This window comes from Triticum aestivum, chromosome 1B (assembly GCF_018294505.1).
Source record: "Triticum aestivum cultivar Chinese Spring chromosome 1B, IWGSC CS RefSeq v2.1, whole genome shotgun sequence".
In the NCBI taxonomy this organism is placed as follows: domain Eukaryota; kingdom Viridiplantae; phylum Streptophyta; class Magnoliopsida; order Poales; family Poaceae; genus Triticum; species Triticum aestivum.
This window is the reverse complement of record NC_057795.1, coordinates 681,094,854-681,116,426: the sequence shown is the minus strand read 5'-3', so window position 1 is coordinate 681,116,426 and position 21,573 is coordinate 681,094,854. Positions and strand designations below refer to the sequence as shown.

The 21,573-nt window shown below is 41.3% G+C and overlaps 1 protein-coding gene, 2 non-coding genes and 1 pseudogene across 3 annotated transcripts; 3 read left to right on the top strand and 1 right to left on the bottom strand.

Annotated features, from left to right (window-relative positions):
- Positions 1-5,563: 5,563 nt before the first annotated feature.
- Positions 5,564-7,148, bottom strand: LOC123100526 (ribosomal protein S2, mitochondrial-like; annotated as a pseudogene).
- Positions 7,149-9,273: 2,125 nt separating this feature from the next.
- On the top strand, positions 9,274-10,053 carry LOC123148713 (NADH dehydrogenase [ubiquinone] iron-sulfur protein 3-like). The gene has a single exon (XM_044568207.1). It carries the CDS (start codon positions 9,466-9,468, stop codon positions 10,036-10,038), a length of 573 nt encoding a protein of 190 aa, XP_044424142.1. The 5' UTR covers positions 9,274-9,465; the 3' UTR covers positions 10,039-10,053.
- Positions 10,054-10,807: 754 nt separating this feature from the next.
- Positions 10,808-10,878, top strand: TRNAC-GCA (transfer RNA cysteine (anticodon GCA)). Its single transcript has one exon. It is a non-coding gene; the product is annotated as a tRNA-Cys (tRNA).
- Positions 10,879-15,520: 4,642 nt separating this feature from the next.
- Positions 15,521-15,594, top strand: TRNAW-CCA (transfer RNA tryptophan (anticodon CCA)). Its single transcript has one exon. It is a non-coding gene; the product is annotated as a tRNA-Trp (tRNA).
- Positions 15,595-21,573: the final 5,979 nt, after the last annotated feature.

Genomic DNA, 21,573 nt, shown 5'->3' with positions numbered 1-21,573 from the left:
CATCTAGTGAGGGCTAAAAGACACAGAGAACATCCCCCCTCTATTTGCCAATAGCTTCCGCCTTCCTCTCTTTCATTTCATGTCGGTTCAGCCGAGCCAATAGATTCCATAGGCGGGTCAGTTATAGCTGTAGTAGCCTTTGATTAGGTCCTTTCAATAGACTTTCCGTAGCTCAGTACTGCTGATCGTTGACGCCCGCAACTGTACTTACGGCTGTACTTGTGAAAAGAGATAGAGCCATCTTGCTATGACTCAAAGATGGTCAAAAAGCTAATAGATGGGCCACAAAAGGTAGAGGAGAGGGGGTAAGAAGAGTAGACTTACTACTGGATACAAGATAGGGTATACAACTAAAAGGGTGAGATAGAGGAATGAAATGAGCCAGTGAAACGGTCCACGACCACAAGTATTGAGCTATAACCATAAAACTTGGGGAGTGCCTCAAGAAAATCCATTGAAATAGAAGACCCAGGTTGTAATGGAACAGACAAAGGTTGAAGAAGACCAGCAGGAAGGGTGTGCTCACTCTTGTTGAGTTGACACACATTACAGTGAAGAACAAACTTGGAGGGAGAAAAAGAAACCAGAAGGGACCCATTGTTTCTGTGCAAGTCGAACAATGATGGAAAAGCATCCAGTATGTAGCCGACATATGCCAACAACCCAAATGCACATATGCTAGTTAAGTTGAAACTCCTAAATTAAAGCACAAGCAACAAAACTACTTTTTTGAAGGCGCGGAGCGTTGAAGAAGAGCATAGCTCGATTAACACAACTAGGGGCAATATGGTTCATTTTCCTAGAACACCACAACAAATGTCCCTACCAGCTGTTGCCAGTGAAGCTGAAACCATGGCTACCCCTCAACAAGCCTCTAGCTCTTATCCTAGGCCTGAACCGCCTAAACCTCCAATTACCGTACCATTGGTACTGAATACGACCACCACTCACACCTATTCCAGACCTTTAAACCCCTGACCACCTAGACCTCTAGTAGCAGAGCAACTAAAAGACCCAATCACAAAAATAACCCTCTCTATCCCCCTCAAAACCTTGGCACGAACACTTGTTTCCAGCCACCTATGGCCTTCCTCACAACTCAAAACATGATAATATTAGACCTAATCCTGCACCTCCACCACCACAACCAAGACCCAATTCAATACCAAATATCCAATTTTCCCAACCAATACTTTTGCCCTATGTTGGAAATTCCATGAAACCAGAAGTGCCAATATATACTTACCTTAACCAACCGCTTCCAACTCAACAGCATGACCCGTACCAATACCTGCAAGAACAAAGGCCGCAAAATCAATATCAATATGGGCAGCAGATACATCAACCTCCTAGAGTTTATTTTCCAATATTTGAAGGGGCCAGGTCTTGGATACAAAAGTGTGAACATTACTTTTCGGTGTACCAAGTTACAGATTGGTACAAGGTAGAACTTTCGGCTATGCACCTTAGGGGGAGAGGTGAAAGCTGGTACAACAGTTTCTTAGTGAATAGGGGACAAGTATCTTGGCAAGAGTGAATTCAAGAGATTGTAGGGAGGTTTGAGGTAAGAAATGTGGTTGGTGTAGTTGATGAGTTTAATCACTTGAGGCAAAGAGGAAGCCTAGAAGAGTACAAGTCACACACAATTGGCAGAATTGAGGGCTGCCATGTTGAGGTGCAATCCCTATTACGATGACAACCTTTTTCGACAAAGTTTTCTTGGGGGTATTGTAAATAGAGATAGATGTTTCGTCCGGCTCTGAGAAACAATTCGGCAACCCCGCTCTTCCCTTTGCCTCTTCCACATCTATTTTTGAAACTTGATTCGGTTGAGTTTGAAGCAAGGATCTAATCAGATAACGCTTTGTTCTCCAATGAATGGAGGTGGAATAATTTATTGAGATAGAGAAAGCTACATCTCGACTTTATTTAAACGAAATAAAAAGGTTAGTCCTGCTCCTAGACTTCCAATTCCAAGTAGTAGTAACGGAAAGGAACAGGTTTAGGAGAACTTTTTTAATGTCTTTCTTATAGCGATCGCTGAAAGTCAGTCAATGCCCTGGCTTCAATGAATGAAGACCGATGGGCTACGAAGTGGAGATGATGTCATCGTGTCATTGCTCGTGATGTCTTCACCAGGATTTGACTTACCAATTTGAAAGGTACCGTGCCAGTGGTTCTATCATTTAGATAGAGAGTGATCTTTCCTTCTTGTCGAAGAAAGATATGACGTTGGGAAGGGAAAGGGAGTAGAAACGTTTTCGTAGCCTTGGGGCGAAGGGCTGAGAGTTCCGTGATCCAGTTCTTTGAGCATACATAGGTTGAGGATGGAACTCCTATAGCAATCGATGTGGAAAAAGGCAACAGCCGAGAAAAGCAGAAAAAGCGAGTGAGATCTTGACTTTCTATTATCATACAACATAGAAGTATTTAATCAAATCAGAAAGAGCCCTGGGATTTGACCAAAACGGCATAATTGAAAGCTCTCGTCTCAGTCGCTCGCCTAAGAAAAGGTACCGGGTTGCTCCGTGATGACGAATAAGCAACCCAGCCCAATCCTTGCTTTCATAGAAAAAGGTGAATTTACTCGAATATTCGTTCAATGACTCAATATTTAGTAATCAAATCATGCGTTTGTTAGATCATTTAGTGATAAATAAAACGGGAATAAAGAGAGAGTCCTCACCTCAATATCGACAACAATGACCTGGCAAGTGAAGTAAAGTAAAAGCAAAGTAGAGCCCGGTTGATGTCAAACGTTTTCAAATCTTACCCACCATATCCATTCATGCACGTTACTAGATGAAAAGTAAAAAATAAAGCAATGATGGTTTTTATCAGAGCCACTTTACAACCGGTTTAGCAACTTCTTCATGCCCCTACGAACGAAATATTTGGAGTTTGACAACTGGTTGACGCCGGTTGATACTCGAATGAATATATCGCCGGTAGATACTTGCTTTTCTAATGAGGTAGACACTTTTGTATGTTAAGGTTTCCACTTCAAACCATCCAGATTTACACTTCAATTTCTCGTTGTTGACACGGTTTACACTTGACTTCATTCAAACTGACACTTATGTATCTATCTAGGCGGGCGGGCACTTAACCAAACTCAGGTTGACACAAACTATACAAAAGTCTTAATTAGGGTGTTTTTTTCCGATCAACCCGAAACTCCGAACAGAACCGACCCTGACTAGACCTTTTCCCAAGCAACTCCGAATACTGGAAAATATGAATGAAATTCGATAAGAGAAATCAGAGCATGTTTCTAAATTTGTGATAACTACTTATTTATGAGTGAGAAATGCTTCATGCGAGCACCCTTGGCGGCCTGCTTTTGAGATAGGGAGGCCATGCTCGTATCTATGCTTTTCATCATTGGTCTGGTTTACTCGTACCCCACCCCACAAGGTACATCTTCGACTACCGTGCTTCTTATCTTGACGCTATACATTCAGTTCAGTCAGTCCCAGAGACTTATCCTTCAGAAAAAGGTAATCCACCCATATTGGACTTTTCTTCACCTGGCCTTGCGGATTCAATACCGAATTCTCTTCGCATACCGGCCTGCTAATTCCGGGATTAGCTGTTCTCAATGACTGGTGGATGCCTCTTTTCTACCTTAGAAATTGTTTTTTATGTACCTTCTCCCTCTCTACACCTTTTTTCCGCCTCGCCGCCCAGAAAGACCTATAGAAGAAGGAAGAATTCAATCCGTATACTCCAAGCGCCGTAACTATCACACTTTCCAAGCAACCCTCCAATGAAGAAAGTGCAATTGAAACAATCAAGAACGGAAAAATAATTAGACTCCCTCGTCAATTGTTTGGATTGGAATTAGGCTCAGTCGTCCTCTTCTATTTCGGGCAGTAGCTCAGCCCGTTCCTGGCCTTCCTTTACTGAATCTATTAGTAGTTGCACTTTTCGACATATGCCTTTATTTAGGCATTGGTTGTAGGCATCCCCTTCTCTTCAAGGAATTTCTGCGCCCGGTTCCTGATCAAGTGTTGGAAAAACCGGAATATGATGCTTTCTACTTCAGCAGTAGGGTTGGCCTGAAGGTAGCCCATAGAATAGATACGGGCGTGTTCTACACAGGAGTTCTTGTAGAACATGTTCCAATCAAACCTCTTTCCCTTCGTCTCCGGTTTTCAATACGAACAAGTGTCATCCTCTTCTCCCATCGTTTGGATGGAATACCCACGTGGAGCTGACCTTCACTTTTCAGAGACAGGAGCAAGCCGATAATTTGTAGCCTCCCTGGTTGTTTTCTGGAAATTTCAGTAGAAGTGAAGCCCTGTAGGAGCTCCCTAAGGACTCTAGCTAAGACCTTTTTGAGACCCTGGGTGACTCGCGTGGACTTATCCCCTCTCGGTAAGCCGAAGAGCATATCGTCTGCGTAGCGTGCGTAATAGAAGACTATGGCCCCATCCTCTCGGACCATTACCCTTTCAAGCTTGGCATCCAATATATGGAGATAGCAGTGAATGAGGACAGGTTCAATCGGGCTTCCGAGCGGTATTCCTCGCTTCTGGCACGTGTAACTCTTACCTTTTCTATTTACGTGTGGTTTTCGTGAAAACCTATTTTATCAACCTATGGACTCCTTTCAATGACAGAGTCTTTGGAGCAAATTGGTTCAGGATTCTAAGGTTAGAAAAGAGTTACCACTCAAGGGAGGAACAGGATATGTGGAAGGCTATCCTGGTGGCTCAAGACTGACCGGTATACCTGGACCAGTCTATATTGAGCCATATTCATCAATTCGTCAGGCAATTTGGCCTCACACAATGTATCCCTATTCCACCAGACGCTTAATCAACCCTGGAACACAAGAGAACCCTTCTTATCGAAGAGAATTGCGTATTAAACAGATGAAAGAAATAGCCCTAAATATGTGCATCGAGTAAGTCATTACCTTCTATTCGATCTCCAGTATTGCTCATCAAGTACTTGATCAGATTCCTCTTTTTTCTTGCAATTGCAAAGTGGTGGAAAAAAATTGTATTTCGGTCACCATTCATAGCCAATTGGCTCTGCCCCGCTGGAGCCATGCTACTTCTTCTTGTTTAAACAGGTTCTCGAGCAGCAGTCAAATTGACTTCCCCTGCTTGAGCGTAATGCCCGCCCCTGGTGTGGTGGAAAAAGCCTCGTTTTCTATTCCTTTTAAAGCTGCTGATGCGAGCTACCGAACAAACAAGATTAGTACAAAAAGCCACAACTAGCACTAGCTTTCGTGATTGCTTCTTTTTACCTTTCTCACTCCGGTAATTGCTCCTTCTCCAAAATATCACTACGGACAAGATGAGCTAATAGAAAAAGTTAGGGCAACAGATGATAGCGACTCGCCAGACTCGAACTGGCATAGGCGGATCGGATCAAACGAAATTAGCCTTTCTTCCATCAACAGGAATCGCTTTGATTTCGCAGTTCAAGAGGATGGTGGGGGCAACCTCTCTACATCTGCGGGCCGGTAGGCCAGCCAACTAACTCTTCAAATGAAGAACTGATTACTCCACATCTATGAACCTATCATTCCCCGCCCTTTCCCATTATTTCTTTTTGTATCACACTAGGACTTTGCCTCTTTTTTGGAGGAAAAATATGGAAGTAGAATCTCCTCTCTTTTAGAGGCGTCTTCCAAATCCAATTTCAGATCAATGAGGTCTTTCAGAGAGCTGCTGCTCTTTCCATGAAATTCTAGGATCTCTTCGATCCTATGCGCAAAAGCAAGGTGTGAGCCCGCGACCCCTCGATCGCTCTCAGAGTCAATCGGCCCAAACCGGGTTATGAGCTCAACGAAAAAAAACTATTTTGTGAAATTGCCTGCAAAACTGCCTTGCAAGCGTTAGCGTCAGCGTCAGCGCCATCTCCCGATGGATATTTTTTGCGCATCTCCAATAGCGCCTTGGCCCTATTTTCTTCTTCGTCTATTGGGGAAGAAGAAGAGGTGGAGTAGCAAGAGGATCTCATCCCTCCTGCGGACTTCCCCGTACTCAAAGTGACTCTGAGAGATTGCGCTTCTCTACTAATCGCATTCTGTTCAAGAATCACTGTTTTCATGATCGAATGACGAAATAGATATACGAACTGTATAGGATCATTCGCTGGGATGGGATAAGTGATTCTTTTATAGGATTCCCATGGGATCGTAGAATCAACTAAGGATGGAATAGGTATTTGTGATCGATCAGCTTCCAGTATGACCGAAGACTTTCTATCTGCATTCAGAATAACCACACAATCAGGTTGTTGGTTCAACCCAAAATTGATCTTCTTCTTTCTTGAACGGAATTTTTTTTATTTGCAAAAGAATTGGTCAAAAACGCCCCGATCTTCCATTGAGAATCATCGAAACAATGAGAATTCACATTTCTCAAATAGCTTCTTCAATAGCTCGCCATTTCTTCCGTTATCTCATAAATAAATAAATGATTGGTCTTTAAAAAGAAGGAACGGCCTTTTTGACGACTGGGAGATCCTATAAAATGAAGAGCGTTTCGTAAACAAATCAATGTCTTGTCTGAATCGAGAATAGCAATTCCATTTCTTGAACCACGGATATAGACTTTGAAATGGTGATCAGCTACCCGACGGCCGAGATGTGCATTCGTACAAAGTAATTTAGTACAGACTATCGAAAGCATTGTCATTTTGCGATTTGAGTTCCGGAGATACAGGTGGTAAGTTATGGGTAATGCGGGGGAACTTTAAGACGAGATAGAATACCTAATATGGGAGTGGTTTAAGTGAGAGAATAGCTCCCTTACCAAACCAACTGAGCTATTTGCCATGTTTTTGACAAATGACCTAACTTTGATGTGATGTGCCCGGCTAGCCCGGATCATTCTTAGAGCAGTCGAGGTTACCGGAATTGCGGCCTTCCGTACAAGAACTGACACTATTGTAACTCGCTATGGGCCTCCTGCCTTCTCGAAAGAAACTGGCTTTTGAAGAAATTACTCTATTTTACGCATTTAGTTGAAGCGGATTCAAAGAGCTCTATCGAGCAAGGAAGGAGTATACTATACTGTAGCTGGATAAGCTAGATACCAAAACTTTGATAAAGATTGAGGCAACCCATTTGAGGAAGAACCGGACGGACCCCTGTGGAGATGGCATAAACAATCCTTTGACGAACTTTCTAGTTAACATAGAATATATGAGTTTTTTCTTCTAATTACTACTACTAACATTATTCAATCTGGTAAAAAACAATTTATTAAGCTCATCCCGCAAGCACATGTACACATCTTGGATTTGACCGTCTTAAGATGGAAGAAGATTCGTTCTCCTACCCATTTCTAATTTAAGCAAGAGATAACTCATAATTTGATATGCACTCGCACTCGCATCTTGGGTCACTGGAACCTGATGATAATTACTCACTCCTTCATCCTGAGAAAGGATCTTGGCTATGAAAAAAAATGGATCACTAGCTTGCGCAGCAAATTGAATGAAACTTTCGTCCGAAGTAAACATTTCAGTCTGGTGTTCGTTATACCATTTAAGGGCATCATCTAAGTTCGAGAACTTTGGATACTTAAAGGCTGCAGCACATGCTAAGTGTTGACTGAGATTCTTTTTTTCCGACAGGTGGTTTTGTGCTTGAGGTTGAGGATGATCGGCAGAAAAGAGTAATAAACTTTTTGACAAATCACGCTCATGAAAATGCAATACACCTGAACGGTAGATTCTACCACGGAAGTCCATGAATGCTGGCAAATAGAATTGATAACCTTTGTATGCTGATGCAAGTCTTATTAAAAAATCTTCATAACTAGCCTGCTGCACCTGTTTTCATAATTTATTTAACAGTATGTTATAGCTACAAGCATTCTTAATACCTTTGACGTTATTGAAGTAGCACTCCCTCAATATGTCTGAGGCTTCTGTCGGATTCACGCGAGCCAGAGCATTTGGTAAAAGAAGCCCACACTCAACTAAACATTGACGATTCTTTTCCAGAAATCTCAAGAGCCTTTTGTTTATTTCAAACACTTGAGACTGAAGCCCATTCAAAATATCACACATCTGCTTGTATTCTTTTTTATGTTACTTTATATAGAAGTGGTTTAAGTCATGGGAAGTTAATAGCCGAAAGTGATTCTAGATATCCCCCGTGGGTTTGCATAAGTAACCTCCTATCAGATCCGATAATGTATCAGGATCAGACCCCCTCTCTGCTGGTTGCCAATCCAAGGGTTTGCAAAGCATCGGAAGATTGAGTTTGATAGGGAGCAGATTTATGTTCAAATTGCACATAACATAACAAGAATTCTCTATATACCCTTGACCTTTCTTAAGAACCAGCACTGGATCTTCTTTTGTTACTCCCCTATCTGTTGATATATGTAGAACATTTCTTTCAATCATGAATTGGAGCAAATATTTCCCGATATCATAATGACACTGCATTTTTTCTTTTTCTCTTTTTTGCTAGCACCTTTGGGCTGAACAACATCCTTAACTGATTCTACCTTACTAGTGAGTACTGCTTCCACCTTACCACTACCTGGTGCTTTGTATTGTAGAAACCTTGCTTGTTCTCGTACAGTCGAATTAAGTTGATCTATAAATCTAGCTGCCTTAACTGCGGATGATTCCTGAAGAGTGTTGAATACCAAGCCTAGTACATGAATCATGATAGCCTCAAGCGTATAGATACCAAACATCTTAAGCATAGGTAAGCTACTTGGTAGGCAACCCTTTAGATATTGCTTAGCGTTAGGCTGATCTTTATTAATCAAGAACTTTACTATGTTAGGAGTTACTTTAAATAGATTATCCTCATCGAACTTCATTGTGCAATTTGCAATTTGATTCTATAAATCTATTAATTCAGTATCGGAAAACACACCATTTTGATTCTTCTTTTCATTAATCAACAACTTTCTAACATCATCCTGATACATATCAACATTAGAAGTCTTTTTCTTTTGTCAATATCCAACAGCTTAGCGTAGTAATCGTTCCAGAACTCCTTAATAATACGAGCATTTTGCAAAGATTTCTCATTCTCAATGCTATCATCATATGTCTCGGAACAATAAAATAGAACCTGCATACTTTTATTTGTTACCCTTAAAAAACCGCAGTAAGGATACGAATACGACTGAAATAAACTACTAGAATCTAAATATAAGGAAATGATCAGAATAAGTACTAATGCTCTGTATAATACTTTTCCCTGAGCGATGGTTTAGCGGATTCGGAATTGTAACCAGGCATCCTGGGTTTTATACCCGATTCAACACTAGAGCATGCAGCCGATCCTGGATACATAACTCTAAAAAGTGTGTGTGCAGTTTTGGATCTTTATTGGTAGCCAGTCTTTCACTTCTGCCTCCCCACTCCCATGCCTTTCTTGGTCGGACCAACCCAACCGGCGATTTCCGACAAGTCTTTCTGCTTAGAGCAAGAAGCGGAACCAAAATAAAGCTTTCTTGATTTTCATTTATGGATAACCAATCCATTTTCCAATATAGTTGGGAGATTTTACCCAAGAAATGGGTACATAAAATGAAAAGATCGGAACATGGGAATAGATCTTATACCAATACTGACTACCCATTTCCATTGTTGTGCTTTCTAAAATGGCATACCTATACAAGGGTTCAAGTTTCGATCAATATTTGCGGAGTGGATCATCCCTCTCGAAAACAAAGATTTGAAGTTGTCCATAATTTACTGAGTACTCGGTATAACTCACGCATTCGTGTACAAACAAGTGCAGACGAAGTAACACGAATATCTCCGGTAGTCAGTCTATTTCCATCAGCCGGCCGGTGGGAGCGAGAAGTATGGGATATGTCTGGTGTTTCTTCCATCAATCATCCGGATTTACACCGTATATCAACAGATTATGGTTTCGAGGGTCATCCATTACGAAAAGACTTTCCTCTGAGTGGATATGTGGAAGTACGCTATGATGATCCAGAGAAACGTGTGGTTTCTGAACCCATTGAGATGACCCAAGAATTTCGCTATTTCGATTTTGCTAGTCCTTGGGAACAACGTAGCGACGGATAATTCCGAATCTACATAGGTCTAGTCCAGGGGACAAATCAATAGGAAATGCTATTTGCTTCTTAAGAAGAACTTTTTTGAAATGAAAGAGTTTCCACGGGCGTCGGATATCATTTCTTCAAATAAGGAAGAAGTGTTATCGAAGGATTTCCTTCCATTCTTCCTAGTATGGAAGAAGTAAAGAAAAAGTACTGCGTGTCGATCTATACGAAAGGGCACTGGTTTTTTCTTTCGGTTTCATTGATAGCAAAAGAGTACGCTAGCTAGCGGAGCCTGAAAACGCTTGCTTGCGCCCCACCCCTACGGAAACTATTGCCTATGCTTGCTGCTCGCTCAATGTCAGTAGAAGGGAAGAAAAGATAGTCACTCCTTTTAGGAACATGGTGAGCCTTACTTACGACTGTTGCACTTCACTCGCTGCTCGTTCATTCACTTGCTCATGAACTCGCTGCTTCGCCAGAAGCGACTAGTCGCCTCCTTTCCTCCACCGAAATTTTTCCTAAATTGGCTGTGACTGGAAATCCTTTCTCTTTTCAATAGAAAGAGAAGGTATTTAAGCAATGTGTGTTTTGAGATACAATCAATCGAAGAGAATAAAACTGGGTCCAATAAAAAACAGGAATGAATTTATTAAAAGGGATTGGAAAGGGATAAGTACAAAGGGATTCAACGATCTAAAAAATCAAAAAGGGTTTAATAATCCCCTCCTATGAATAAAAATTAGTAAAATAATGTGGATGAATAAGATTTTGCTCTATTTTGGATCGGATTTGGCGGCATGGCCAAGCGGTAAGGCAGGGGACTGCAAATCCTTTATCCCCAGTTCAAATCTGGGTGTCGCCTGACCAAAAAAATACTTAGGATTTCTTATTGTACTGATTGAACTCGACAAATTCTTGCCCTGCATAAGCAAAGGAAAAGAACTAGGCCTGTCGATACTGGATTTTACCATAGTTCTAGTTCTAAAAAAGACTGTCAATTTCTTCTTAAAAATAGGGCTCTGGCAGTGTTCTGGGTAGTGGCCCAAACCGATACCAATAGGGATGAGGGATATATACTTATGAATTTCATAATTGATTCTATTCCGCAATTCATAACTACGAAAGTAAGAGGTCGGAAATCTTTTTATCCAAAGGTCCCTAAAGGACATTCCTTTTTTGCTCCTAGGATTGAAGAAGAGATTATACGAAAGACTATCAAGACTTCCTAATTATCTGACACTACCTACACTAAAGTAAGGTCTACTGACTCTGTCTGGAATTAGATTGGATAGGCTGATGGGAAATTTAGGAGTTGTGGAAAGAAGAGACTTTCTTTCCATACTTACGAGAGACTCCGAGTACTCAAACATTCAATCAGGATGGTCGGTTAGCTCTTATCTTTTAGAATGACTTAGTAAAAAAAAGTAAAAGTAATAAAGAAAATGAATCTCCTAACTCGGTAGCCCATGAGGTTCCAATGGTTAGTTTTGGATTTTTTCAGGCAAGAAAGCAAAGAAGAAGGGAGGATTCTCTATTACCAACTTCCCCCATTGTCCTGTCCTCATTGGTCATTCATCTTTCCCGATCTAGTGCCATCGTTCTTCAAGGTGCCGGAGGGTTTGAAGCATACCTACTACCCCTCCCCTGAGCTTAGTTCAGAGTTGCCTCAGCGCGCTCGAGTAATAACTAGGAAAATCAAGGCTAGACAGGTCTTCGAGCCAACTTCAGGAAGAAATGCAAGTGAAAGAGAATGCTCTCGAGGGTGCAGGAGTCTTTTCTTTCTTATTTGAAATCCAAATCGACATGCCTCAACTTGATAAATTAACTTATTTCTCACAATTCTTCCGGTTATGTCTTCTCCTCTTTGTTGGAAGATGAGTACACATTGGGTAATCCGCCCACGAGAGCCCAATCACAAGAGGCTCATACAGAAAGCAATCAGCCCATAGCCCAATATCGAGACCACAGCCTATTATTCAAACCACAAAGGATCCGTCTTTCATCGTCCAATCTTCTCGATCAAACATATTGACATCAATAATCCTTTCCATGGCCATTCACGGCCCGCGAAGATCAACCACTCGTGACCGAGATCACTATCCAATCAAAAACCAGACTTCCAAGATCCATCTCACTCAGACCCTTTTGAATGTAGCGGATAAAAACGGAGTGGGGCTATCGAATTGATATGTATTCGAATCTTAGGAGCTGGTAATCACTGATATGCTCATATTGGTGACGTTATTGTTGCTGTAATCAAAGAAGCAGTGCCCAAAATGCCTCTAGAAAGATCAGACAGAAGTAAGACGAGTTGTAATTGTACATACATGTAAAGAACTCAAACGTGACAACGATATGATAATACGATATGATGACGGTTGTCATTGATCAAGAAGGAAATCCAAAAGGAACTCGAGTTTTTGGTGCGATCGCTCGGGAATTGGGACTTATGAATTTCACTAAAAGAGTCTCATGAGCTCCTGAGGTGTTAAAAATACTAGTAGTAGAGACTATGATATAGTAGGGTATCAGAATATAGAAACCGTTTTGATATAGTTGAAGCACAGCCAAAATATGGTTTTTTTTGATGGAATCTTTGGCATCAGTCTATAGGCTTTCTAGTTTTTAGAATTTCTTCTTTGGCCGAATGTGAAAGATTACCCAGAGGGGGAATTAGTTGCGGGTTATCAAACCGAATATTCCGGTATCAAATATGGTTTCTTTTCTCTTGTTTCTTACTTATCCTTATTAGTTTCCTCTTTATTTGTAACAGTTCTTTACTTAGGCGGGTGGCATTTATCTATTCCCTACATATCCACGATTCTCCTAGTGTAGGAATCACACTAGTTATCTTGACCTTGATTCGGTCAAGCAGTTTTTCCTTACTATACTCCAGTACGAACAGGAAAAGAATCTGTGTACTCAACGGTGCATTAGTAATTATCTGGGATTTATTTGGCTCTTTAAAGCAAAACGGTGTCTTGACTCTCAAGAATAGTGCGTGTTAATATCCATGTAGATAAAGATAGAGATAGCAACGAACTGGATGCATAGTCAAACAAAAAACTCGTGACTTGTTCTCGTAGGCTAACTAGCCAAATCATAGGATCTAACACGAGACCGGATAAACACCGCGCCCCCGCCGCGTCTATCTATATAAGCTAATCCCTCGACCTCAACTGACTCCCAAATCTCAATTGCTTTGGCTCTCTCTCTCCCTCCCTTTCGCCGCGTGCGCCGTCCAATCCAAACCAATCCCAAGTCCCCACCCGCTCGCGGCGAGCAAAGCAAGATGATTTCCCCGGATGCGGCCCGGAACATCGTCAGCAATGTCATCTCCTTCGGCCTCGGTGCGCTGTTCGGCCTCGTCCTGTACGCCTGCTACTACAGGCCGATCCCCAAGAAGGAGAAGAGCGTAAAGCTCAAATGTGATTGAAGGCTCCTGGCTCCTTGACTGCAATAACAAGTGCTAGCTACAGTAAGAACAAGGGAATCTAGAGACCGAGACTGAAAGAAAAGGCTAGGCTACTTCTATTCGTTATTCGTTTCCCATATGATTTTCCATATTTTACCATAAAAAATAGGATGTTTTTAGCCATTTATTGTTAGTACTAAAATCAGGCATAAAGGATTTTACGGGAGGTAAAGAAGTTATTTCAACAACGTTCCTGTCATCAAATCCTGATTCAACAAAGCCATGCCAGCTGTGTTGGTCATTCCTCCGATTCAAAGTTCTCTTGGATTCCAAAAAGCATCGCTACCCGCATACTGAAGTTGCTTAAATCTATTGAATTCCACCTCTGCACCTCTTTCTTGGGGCATAGGTGAACCTATAATTGATAGTAGAGCGTATGCTAAATCCCCAACCCTCATGATGCACTTCGTTTGATTCATTCCGCTTATCGTACCACTTAGAGCTTTCAAACCCTTTTCTTAGCGCTGCGGTAATATGTTGTTATTTATAAATAGGAATGGTATGTTTAATAGCTCGCATATGTGTGTTTCAGATTCTATAGTACTCGGTTCTTCTGATCTCATCCGACCGTCTATTTCTCACTGATTGGGAGATTGGATTGGAATCCGAGGAGAACTGATTGATGTCATGGAACGAATGGGGCACTATGTTGGTTACCCACTGCTAGCCTAGCGGAGATTTCTCTATTTGTTGAAAGTGGAAAGGAGTCATATTTGAATTGGAAAGTTGGGCTCGTTCACTCACACCTTTCTTTGATTATCGATGACTTGGCTTCTTGCTCAAGTAAGCACCCGGCATACCAATTCATTATCCTTGGGGCTCGGCTCGCTCCTTCCTATCTACGTTATTCTTTCTTTGTTACTCTCGTAATGACGTTCCGAAAGAAATCAAGGTTACCAGGTCACAGCTCTGATTCTTCTTCCCTTATAGAACCTTCCCGCAAGAAATCAGTGGAAGCGGGTCCGCCCCTACAACTCATCAAATCAGCCTTCTTTTCTATTCTGCGCTGTACATATTCTCAAGTTATGAGAAAGAATGGATTTGAATGCAATTTGGAATTAACAAAATAAACGAATGAAGAATATTTTTACCTCTTATCTGATAAGCAATCAAAGCATTTGAACTGCTCAATGAACAATAAAGAAAGAGCTAAGGTAAAAAAGTATATGTGTTACTAATAGTAAACCAATTTTATTTGGAGTTTGCTTTCAGCTGAACATGTTATAACTACAAATGGGGTGAGGCTTGATTAGGTGGCTTTGCAAGAACTAGGGAGGAACACAAGTTATGTACTTTAGGCTAAACATAATAATTTAGAAGATCAACTTTTCCAATTGGACATAAACAAAAGCAACCAATAATATATATATATAAACTTCAATAATATTTTCTCTATGGTGAAGTAATTTCATCGATAACCACTAAACGATTAAGTAGCGATGTATGCAAAGCTATACAACGAACATTTCATAATACACTCGTTCTGCATATCTTTAGGATAAAAGAAAAAACTGCGAAAAAATCCGTTTTCCTAAATAAAAAGATCAAGAAATCTATTTTGTATGGTTCTTATTTCGTTGAAAACGTTTCCATGAGACTTTCTTTCATTGAAGAAGTCCATGACTTGTTCTAGGTGATATGAGGTTGAACAGGCTTTAGAAAAAATGCAAAGAAGGGTACATGAGGGTGGAATAAAAATCAAAAAGATGACCCCTTCTTTCTTCCTGAGCATTACCGATAAATATTCATTCTTTATACGTTAGGTTGGGTTTCAGATGTATATCATTTATTATATGAAACCAAAAAGAAGAAATGACAAGAAAGTTGTATATAGATGGAGGAATAAATTATGATGTGGAAAACAAGGCAGGGGTTCAAATCCTGTCATCCCTACCTATTACTTCTCCTATGGGCAGTAACGAGGGATCAATTGAGATCGATTCAAATTGGACAAAATTCAGAGTTTCATTTTTCTATATGCATGCGGTACAAAAATCATCCTTTTCTTTACTGCTTTATCTCCCGGAAAGCGCTCTTAGTTCAGTTCGGTAGAACGTGTGTCTCCAAAACCCAATGTCGTAGGTTCAAATCCTACAGAGCGTGATTCTGTTCTTGTTATGTCGAATCCAAAAAAAGAACTTATATAAATATAAGAAAATGAGACAGTAATGAGGTCCATATCGTCATCGTAATAAAAAGAAAGATCTGCAAACATTCTTTATGGGAGTCGGGGCTTTCTGATTTGAAGTTGCTGGAAAAGGACCTCTGTGATCGGTTGATCATTAGTCGTTTTTTTAAGGTAAGTAGGCAGGGGTGTCTTGATCGAAACCGAACTTCAATTCCACCCAGCTCTCCTGGTACATTACTTTAGCTAGAAACGGGAATAACAAGTAGTCTTCGCTTCCGAGGGTTAGGGTATAGCCCACTCCTCTAGTCCTGTCTTGAGCTTAGCTTTCTTGTCCGTTGAATTAGTTTCCAGTTCGAATCTTCCTTTTCAAATAGTTGGCCAAGCTAGACTTGATCTATTGAATAGGTCTAGCTTGCGCCTTCTATTCCTTTTGGAAGGGGGCTCGGGGGAAACCTTTTATCGGAAATAAGAGCTGAGTCAACTTGCCCAAATTTTCAATTCGCAAAATTCATGTGACTAAAATACATACCTTTCTTTAGTCTTTCCGGTATAGCGTCGCGTCGGTCGATATCGCAGAGTCTAATTTCCTAACTCGGATTTGAACTCGGTGGGTTCCAGCAGCTAGCCTACACTGGAGAAGAACCACAACCTGTGTCGTCTTGTTCTTAGCGGTGAGCAGTCTCTTTTTCCGTTCATTACCAGGGAGCTACAGATGACACTGATCTAATCTCAAATTAGTCTAGCTACCATGATCTTCCTGGTTGACTGAAGCGACTTACATTCAGGGAAAGTGTGGTAAGGCGGGTAGCCTTGCACTGGCCATTATCCCCGGGGGCTGATTTTTCTCGATAGGATCGTGGCACTTCGAAAGCTAGTCTATCGAATGTTTCTCGAAGCAACTGTAGTACGCGCTGAGAGTTCACAGGTCAAGCTATGTCAATTCAAAACGGCCTAAGTTTGAATGCAATTCTAGATCTGAAATAGGATCAGTTTCCGTACTTCTGTCTTTTTCAGAAAGTAAGGTCTGCCGGTTTGCCACTCCGAAGCGGAAAAGGAAAAGTAACGTTAGCCGGTTTCCAGTTCGTTAGCTGACTGCTCCGCCTTAACGCAAAAAGATAGGAAAGGAAAAGTGCCTTTCTTTTTTATCGGCTCAAGTTCCTTGCACTTTCAATAGGGTCCTACTTAGTTTTTTATGGAACGCGTTTTCAGGCGGATTCGTTTAGTAAAAGAGGCCTTGTGGTACCTAATATTTCCCCTGTTAAAACAAGGCTTCGATAGGTAGGGCCTCGAAGAGGCCTCCCTCGTTATTGCTCGTAAAACAAGTCTATCCTTCGGTTTTGCTTTTTTTAGGCTTCCTTAATTTGATGAAATCAAGCAGTTCGACCACAGATAGGATCGGTCGCTCGGGAAAACCCACTGTTTCCTGCCCTTTTCTGAACAGGGAAATCTGCTTTGAAAAGCTCCTTGTTGCTAGTTCGGTAAATAAAGAAAGAGTGTCCGACCCTTTAATGGACTTCCATTTAATAGCAAAGCAGTTCTATTCCTTGCCCGGAATGCTAATGTTCGGTTCTGAATGCATTAGGCAGAGCCCTTGTTTGCTATTAAAAAGGTGTCTAACAAGGACTTGGAGCCTGATTGTGAAGGATCATACTTCTGGTCTCGCAAAGAGAAGATTCTTGTGGAAATCCCTTCTTTCTAGCTTGATCAATTTCTGTAAGAATGAAGCTAGTGACATTAAACTTCTGGCTCTTCATTATGAAGTCAACTACATGCCAAGACCCTTTATTCCAAGTAGATTGCATCTGCATTCCCTTTTGAATCAATAAGGTATTGACTGGTTGTTTTCACCTTTCGAACGAAGGCCACTACTATTTGGAAAAGGTCCACGAGTTGAATCAGTAAGATTTCATCAAGAAGATTTATCACCACAGTGGCGTGCTATTTCATTGTTTTGTTATCTAGCCGGGCTAGAGAAGAGCTATCGCCATCATCAAACAAAGAAGCCAAGGACTGGTCAAAAGAGAGGAGGGACCACATTCTCGAATCCACTCATGGAAAATGCCCCACCTCTATCAAATTGGTATTCATCTCGAAGGAAAATAAGAGAGTTTTGTTTTGCCACAATGAGTAAACAACAAGTTTGATTTTGAAAAAGCCCATTCCTTTTTTGGGATAGTTTGCCAAGGAAAGTCGTACGAAGGCAAAGCGGACAACGGGAAAAGGTACCTTTAAACCTCGTTTCAGTACCAATATTCCCGCCTTCAAGGGCATATGAAGGAGCTCCTATTGCTTAAGAAAGTACAGCAGAAATAAAGTCTTTGGGTAGATGAGGTCACTGATTAGCCCGCTGAGCTGCTCTGTCCCCTCTACCGGGATGGGATGGTTTATGCGCTTGTCCCGATGAAGCTTAGGATCCGATAGAAACACGGGGTCAACTAAGGAAAAAAAATGGGAACCTTTGCATGACGCGCCTTCCTCAGGATGTGCGCTCTCTTTTCAGGATTGAGAATGACGACACAGCCTGGAGGTCTTTCGTCTACTTCTTCTGTCCAGGCCTGTTTGTATTCCCACCATACCTTTCCGCATCGTCCTTCTCTATTGGGGGCTCCCAACACCTCAGCCACACATCTTTTTCGTTCGCTCCCCATTTTATTCTCTAAGGAACCCTCTCCTTAATGAGCGTAGATTGATGGAGATGGCTTTTGTACCGGTCAATCTTTATATCCTTTCTGGCATAGTTTTGTAAAAGATCAGCAGGTGATCCGTCCTTTCTCCTCTGCCGTGGTTCATGCATTCTTCCTTTTTGGAAAGCGGATAGGGATCGGGTGAATTAGAGAATAGACAGACGTCCGTTGGCATTTCAGCCTTTCTTCTCCTTTCAGGGCCTATCCGAAAGAGAATCCAGTACCTCTTGGTCCTAAATATCAGAATAGGACGCGCAACAACGGAACAACAAGAGCAAGACCGCGCCAAGCTAAATCACAGTAGAAGTTATGGCCACTCAGGCTGGACCAAAACAGCAAGCGGAAGGTCTCCGAAAGTCCTACATTAGCACCAAGCCATCCCCCAAGGGAGGGTATAATGGAGTGTGGTAAAATCCAGTTGCTAACGCTCCTGGCTGTGGGTTCTTCACAATTAGCAGGGCTTCTATTCTAGTACAGAGATCACCAACAGTTAGACCTGACTCGGCAAATTCTATCCCATCATGGATTGATCAACCGATAGGAATTTGCCTATGATTTTTCCAACTGATATGTCGATATAGAAAGATCTCCTTATTTCAAAACCGCGGGTTCTCGCGTCATTTTCTTTAAAAGATATTAGATCACAGTGGGAAACTTTCAAATGAGTAATGGTTACCAGTCCATTATTCAAACAAACCCTTCGATGACTTATCGGCTGCCTTGCTTGAGGAAGAGTGTCACTAAAATGGAGACGAACCGGAATCACGTCCGATCTTGTTTCTTGATTGAGTAAAAAAGGGATATATGAAGTTAGTTCTCTTCCTCTGTGCATCTCCCTTATGGGTAAATCCCCATAATAAAGAGACAACTTTCGTGTAGTTTGTGATTTGATGTTACTGTTTCGATTTTCTCTCCGAGAAAGATTTCTTTTAATGGATCTCCTCTTGTTCCTCAATCTTCGGAGAATACGGCATTGGATTAGAGAAAGTTCTTTGTTCCGAACATTTCCTGGAAGTAGACGACACATTTTAAATCTTAATGCTGGCATGGCATATTTCGTTGAATCATTCTTTTTGGCCACATCGCGTATAAAGGGAATCGAACCCAACTCTTCCACGAACCCCCCACGAATGGCCCTCCCTTAATTCAATGAACTATGAGAATTCCTTTTTTCATTTTTTTCTTTTCAGTTCTCATAAGTCCTTGATATACTAGCAGAAACTCAATACTTGACCGACTGCGTCACAGTGCTCAGGTAAAGTGGCAGTGGTTGAAAGCGAGCGGAAACGTCAGTGTTTTCTGTGCGTTACGATAGTAGTGATGAAAGAAAATCCAATTCAAATATCTCAACGTAAAAGGAAAATCGTTTCACTTTGAAAGGAAAGCTAGCTATATGAGATCGAAATCACTCTATCTACGATATTCATTGCACCATGATTGAAGGACAATGAGGGGCAGGTTATATTCCCTTTCTTCTGATCGATTGAGCTCAAAGGCAAAAGGCACTAAAGATGTTTAAGATGTTTCATCAGAATTGCTATTGACATCGACTTGTCCGAGAGATTAGCAAGCACCTCAGGGTTGTGAGAAATCCATCCCCAAAACCCAGAATTGGATCTATTGTTTTCACTTTCTTTCCCAAACAATGTATCTGTTGATACCAGAATTGCTTATATTGCTCGCCCTAAGATGGAAAATGCGATAGAACCCACTTTACATACCTCCATAGGAGGAGATCCCTTAGAAGAGAGTGAAACAGGCAGCACAGCAATTCACAAGCCATAGAGAACGAAACTCGGAAGAAGATCTAGTTTCAAGTCAGCTAGGAAGACCTCTTTCTTAAATTAAAGGGAAGGGGTCCACATAAGCCCCAATTATTCCCTAGCTTGTTAATCCAACATATCAGTTGGCGTGTCTGAATAAGAAAGAGTTGGGTGATGGTTTTAGAAAACCCGAAACTAGCCATGCCCTAAAGAAAGTGAATTCCAATCTACGTGAATCACGAAAGAAGCAAAGCCGGTCAAAGAATCGATTATATGCCTTCTCTTTCCATAAGACCGATGGCCTTAGTAACGTAACGCACAGAAGGAATAGAAGACAGAGCGAGGGGATATGTCACGAGCAAAAGGGATGAACAACTACCCCTGTATACGTAGCTTTGTGTAACAGGGGGAACGACTGTTGAGTCAAAAAGCTGAGTGAGAAGGAAGCAAAGGATCGGTTGTGGCGGGATACGAAGTGCTCTGCTAAGCCAATACGAATGTTTACATACGAACCCACGCCAATACATACGAGTAGTAGGGGTATGGAAATTCTCATCAATTAAAGGTTAGGGCTCAGTTTTCGGTTGACTTTTCGAATCCTATCCTCTGTTTCTGGTTAAACCAATTAAATAGGAGTATCCGCCCAACTTTCATATGCTGTTGTTCCTATACGCTAACGGGTTCATCTTTATAGGCAATGATTTCATTTGTATTCCAATTCGTACGTATACCCCATCGCTTTGTTTACCATCCCTATCGTCTCGAATAAGGTTTCCTAGCCTAGCCCATCTCGGTGTCAGCTACCGAAAGAGAAAATTGGTCTAAGGGCAGCATCTACTCGTTCATCGCTTGCCTCACATTGAAAGAGGCATGGCTTCTCTCTTCACTCACTCCCCTATTTGCCAGCTTCAAAAGCATGGAAGAAGGTGTTCAAAGAACATAGTTTCACATCTACATTTTCTCCATTTGATCTTGATCAATAATTCACTTATAGAAATAGAATATAATAGAAATATCAAGAGAAACACTCTTCTTTCCGAAGATCCATTTCTAGTGGGACATCGTTCATAGGGAGCGCACATCCAATGCGCCCTCTACTCTTCACTCTTCACTCTTGTGCTCGATATCCTCTTCAACAAGGATTTGCGGCTCCAATCCCTTTATTTTTCCAAAGGTAAAAGATGGAACAGACCGAATCCAAGCCATATAATTGCTTGATGCTCAAGAGTGCTTAGTTGGAAAAGAGTTTTCTATGTCGTTCAAACTAATGCTCGATTTAGAATTCTATAACAAAAAAAGAAACAATCAATTAATCTATCTCACCTATATTATGAAGCAGCTGGTAGGCCTGATAGCGAAGTGAGCTTTGTGACTTTTAGTAGGGTTGTATCGTCCGTCTTCAACATTCATCCATAAGACTTATTTATTCGTTTCATTGTATCTCGAACAGAGGTAAGTCCAGCTTCCTCCTCTTTTCTTTCTTTTTGTTAGTGGCTTTCTCTTTTTA

Bases quoted from the DNA above. Each gene is read 5' to 3' on its own strand.
- LOC123148713 (XM_044568207.1), top strand. From the start codon at position 9,466: ATGGATAACCAATCCATTTTCCAATATAGTTGGGAGATTTTACCCAAG.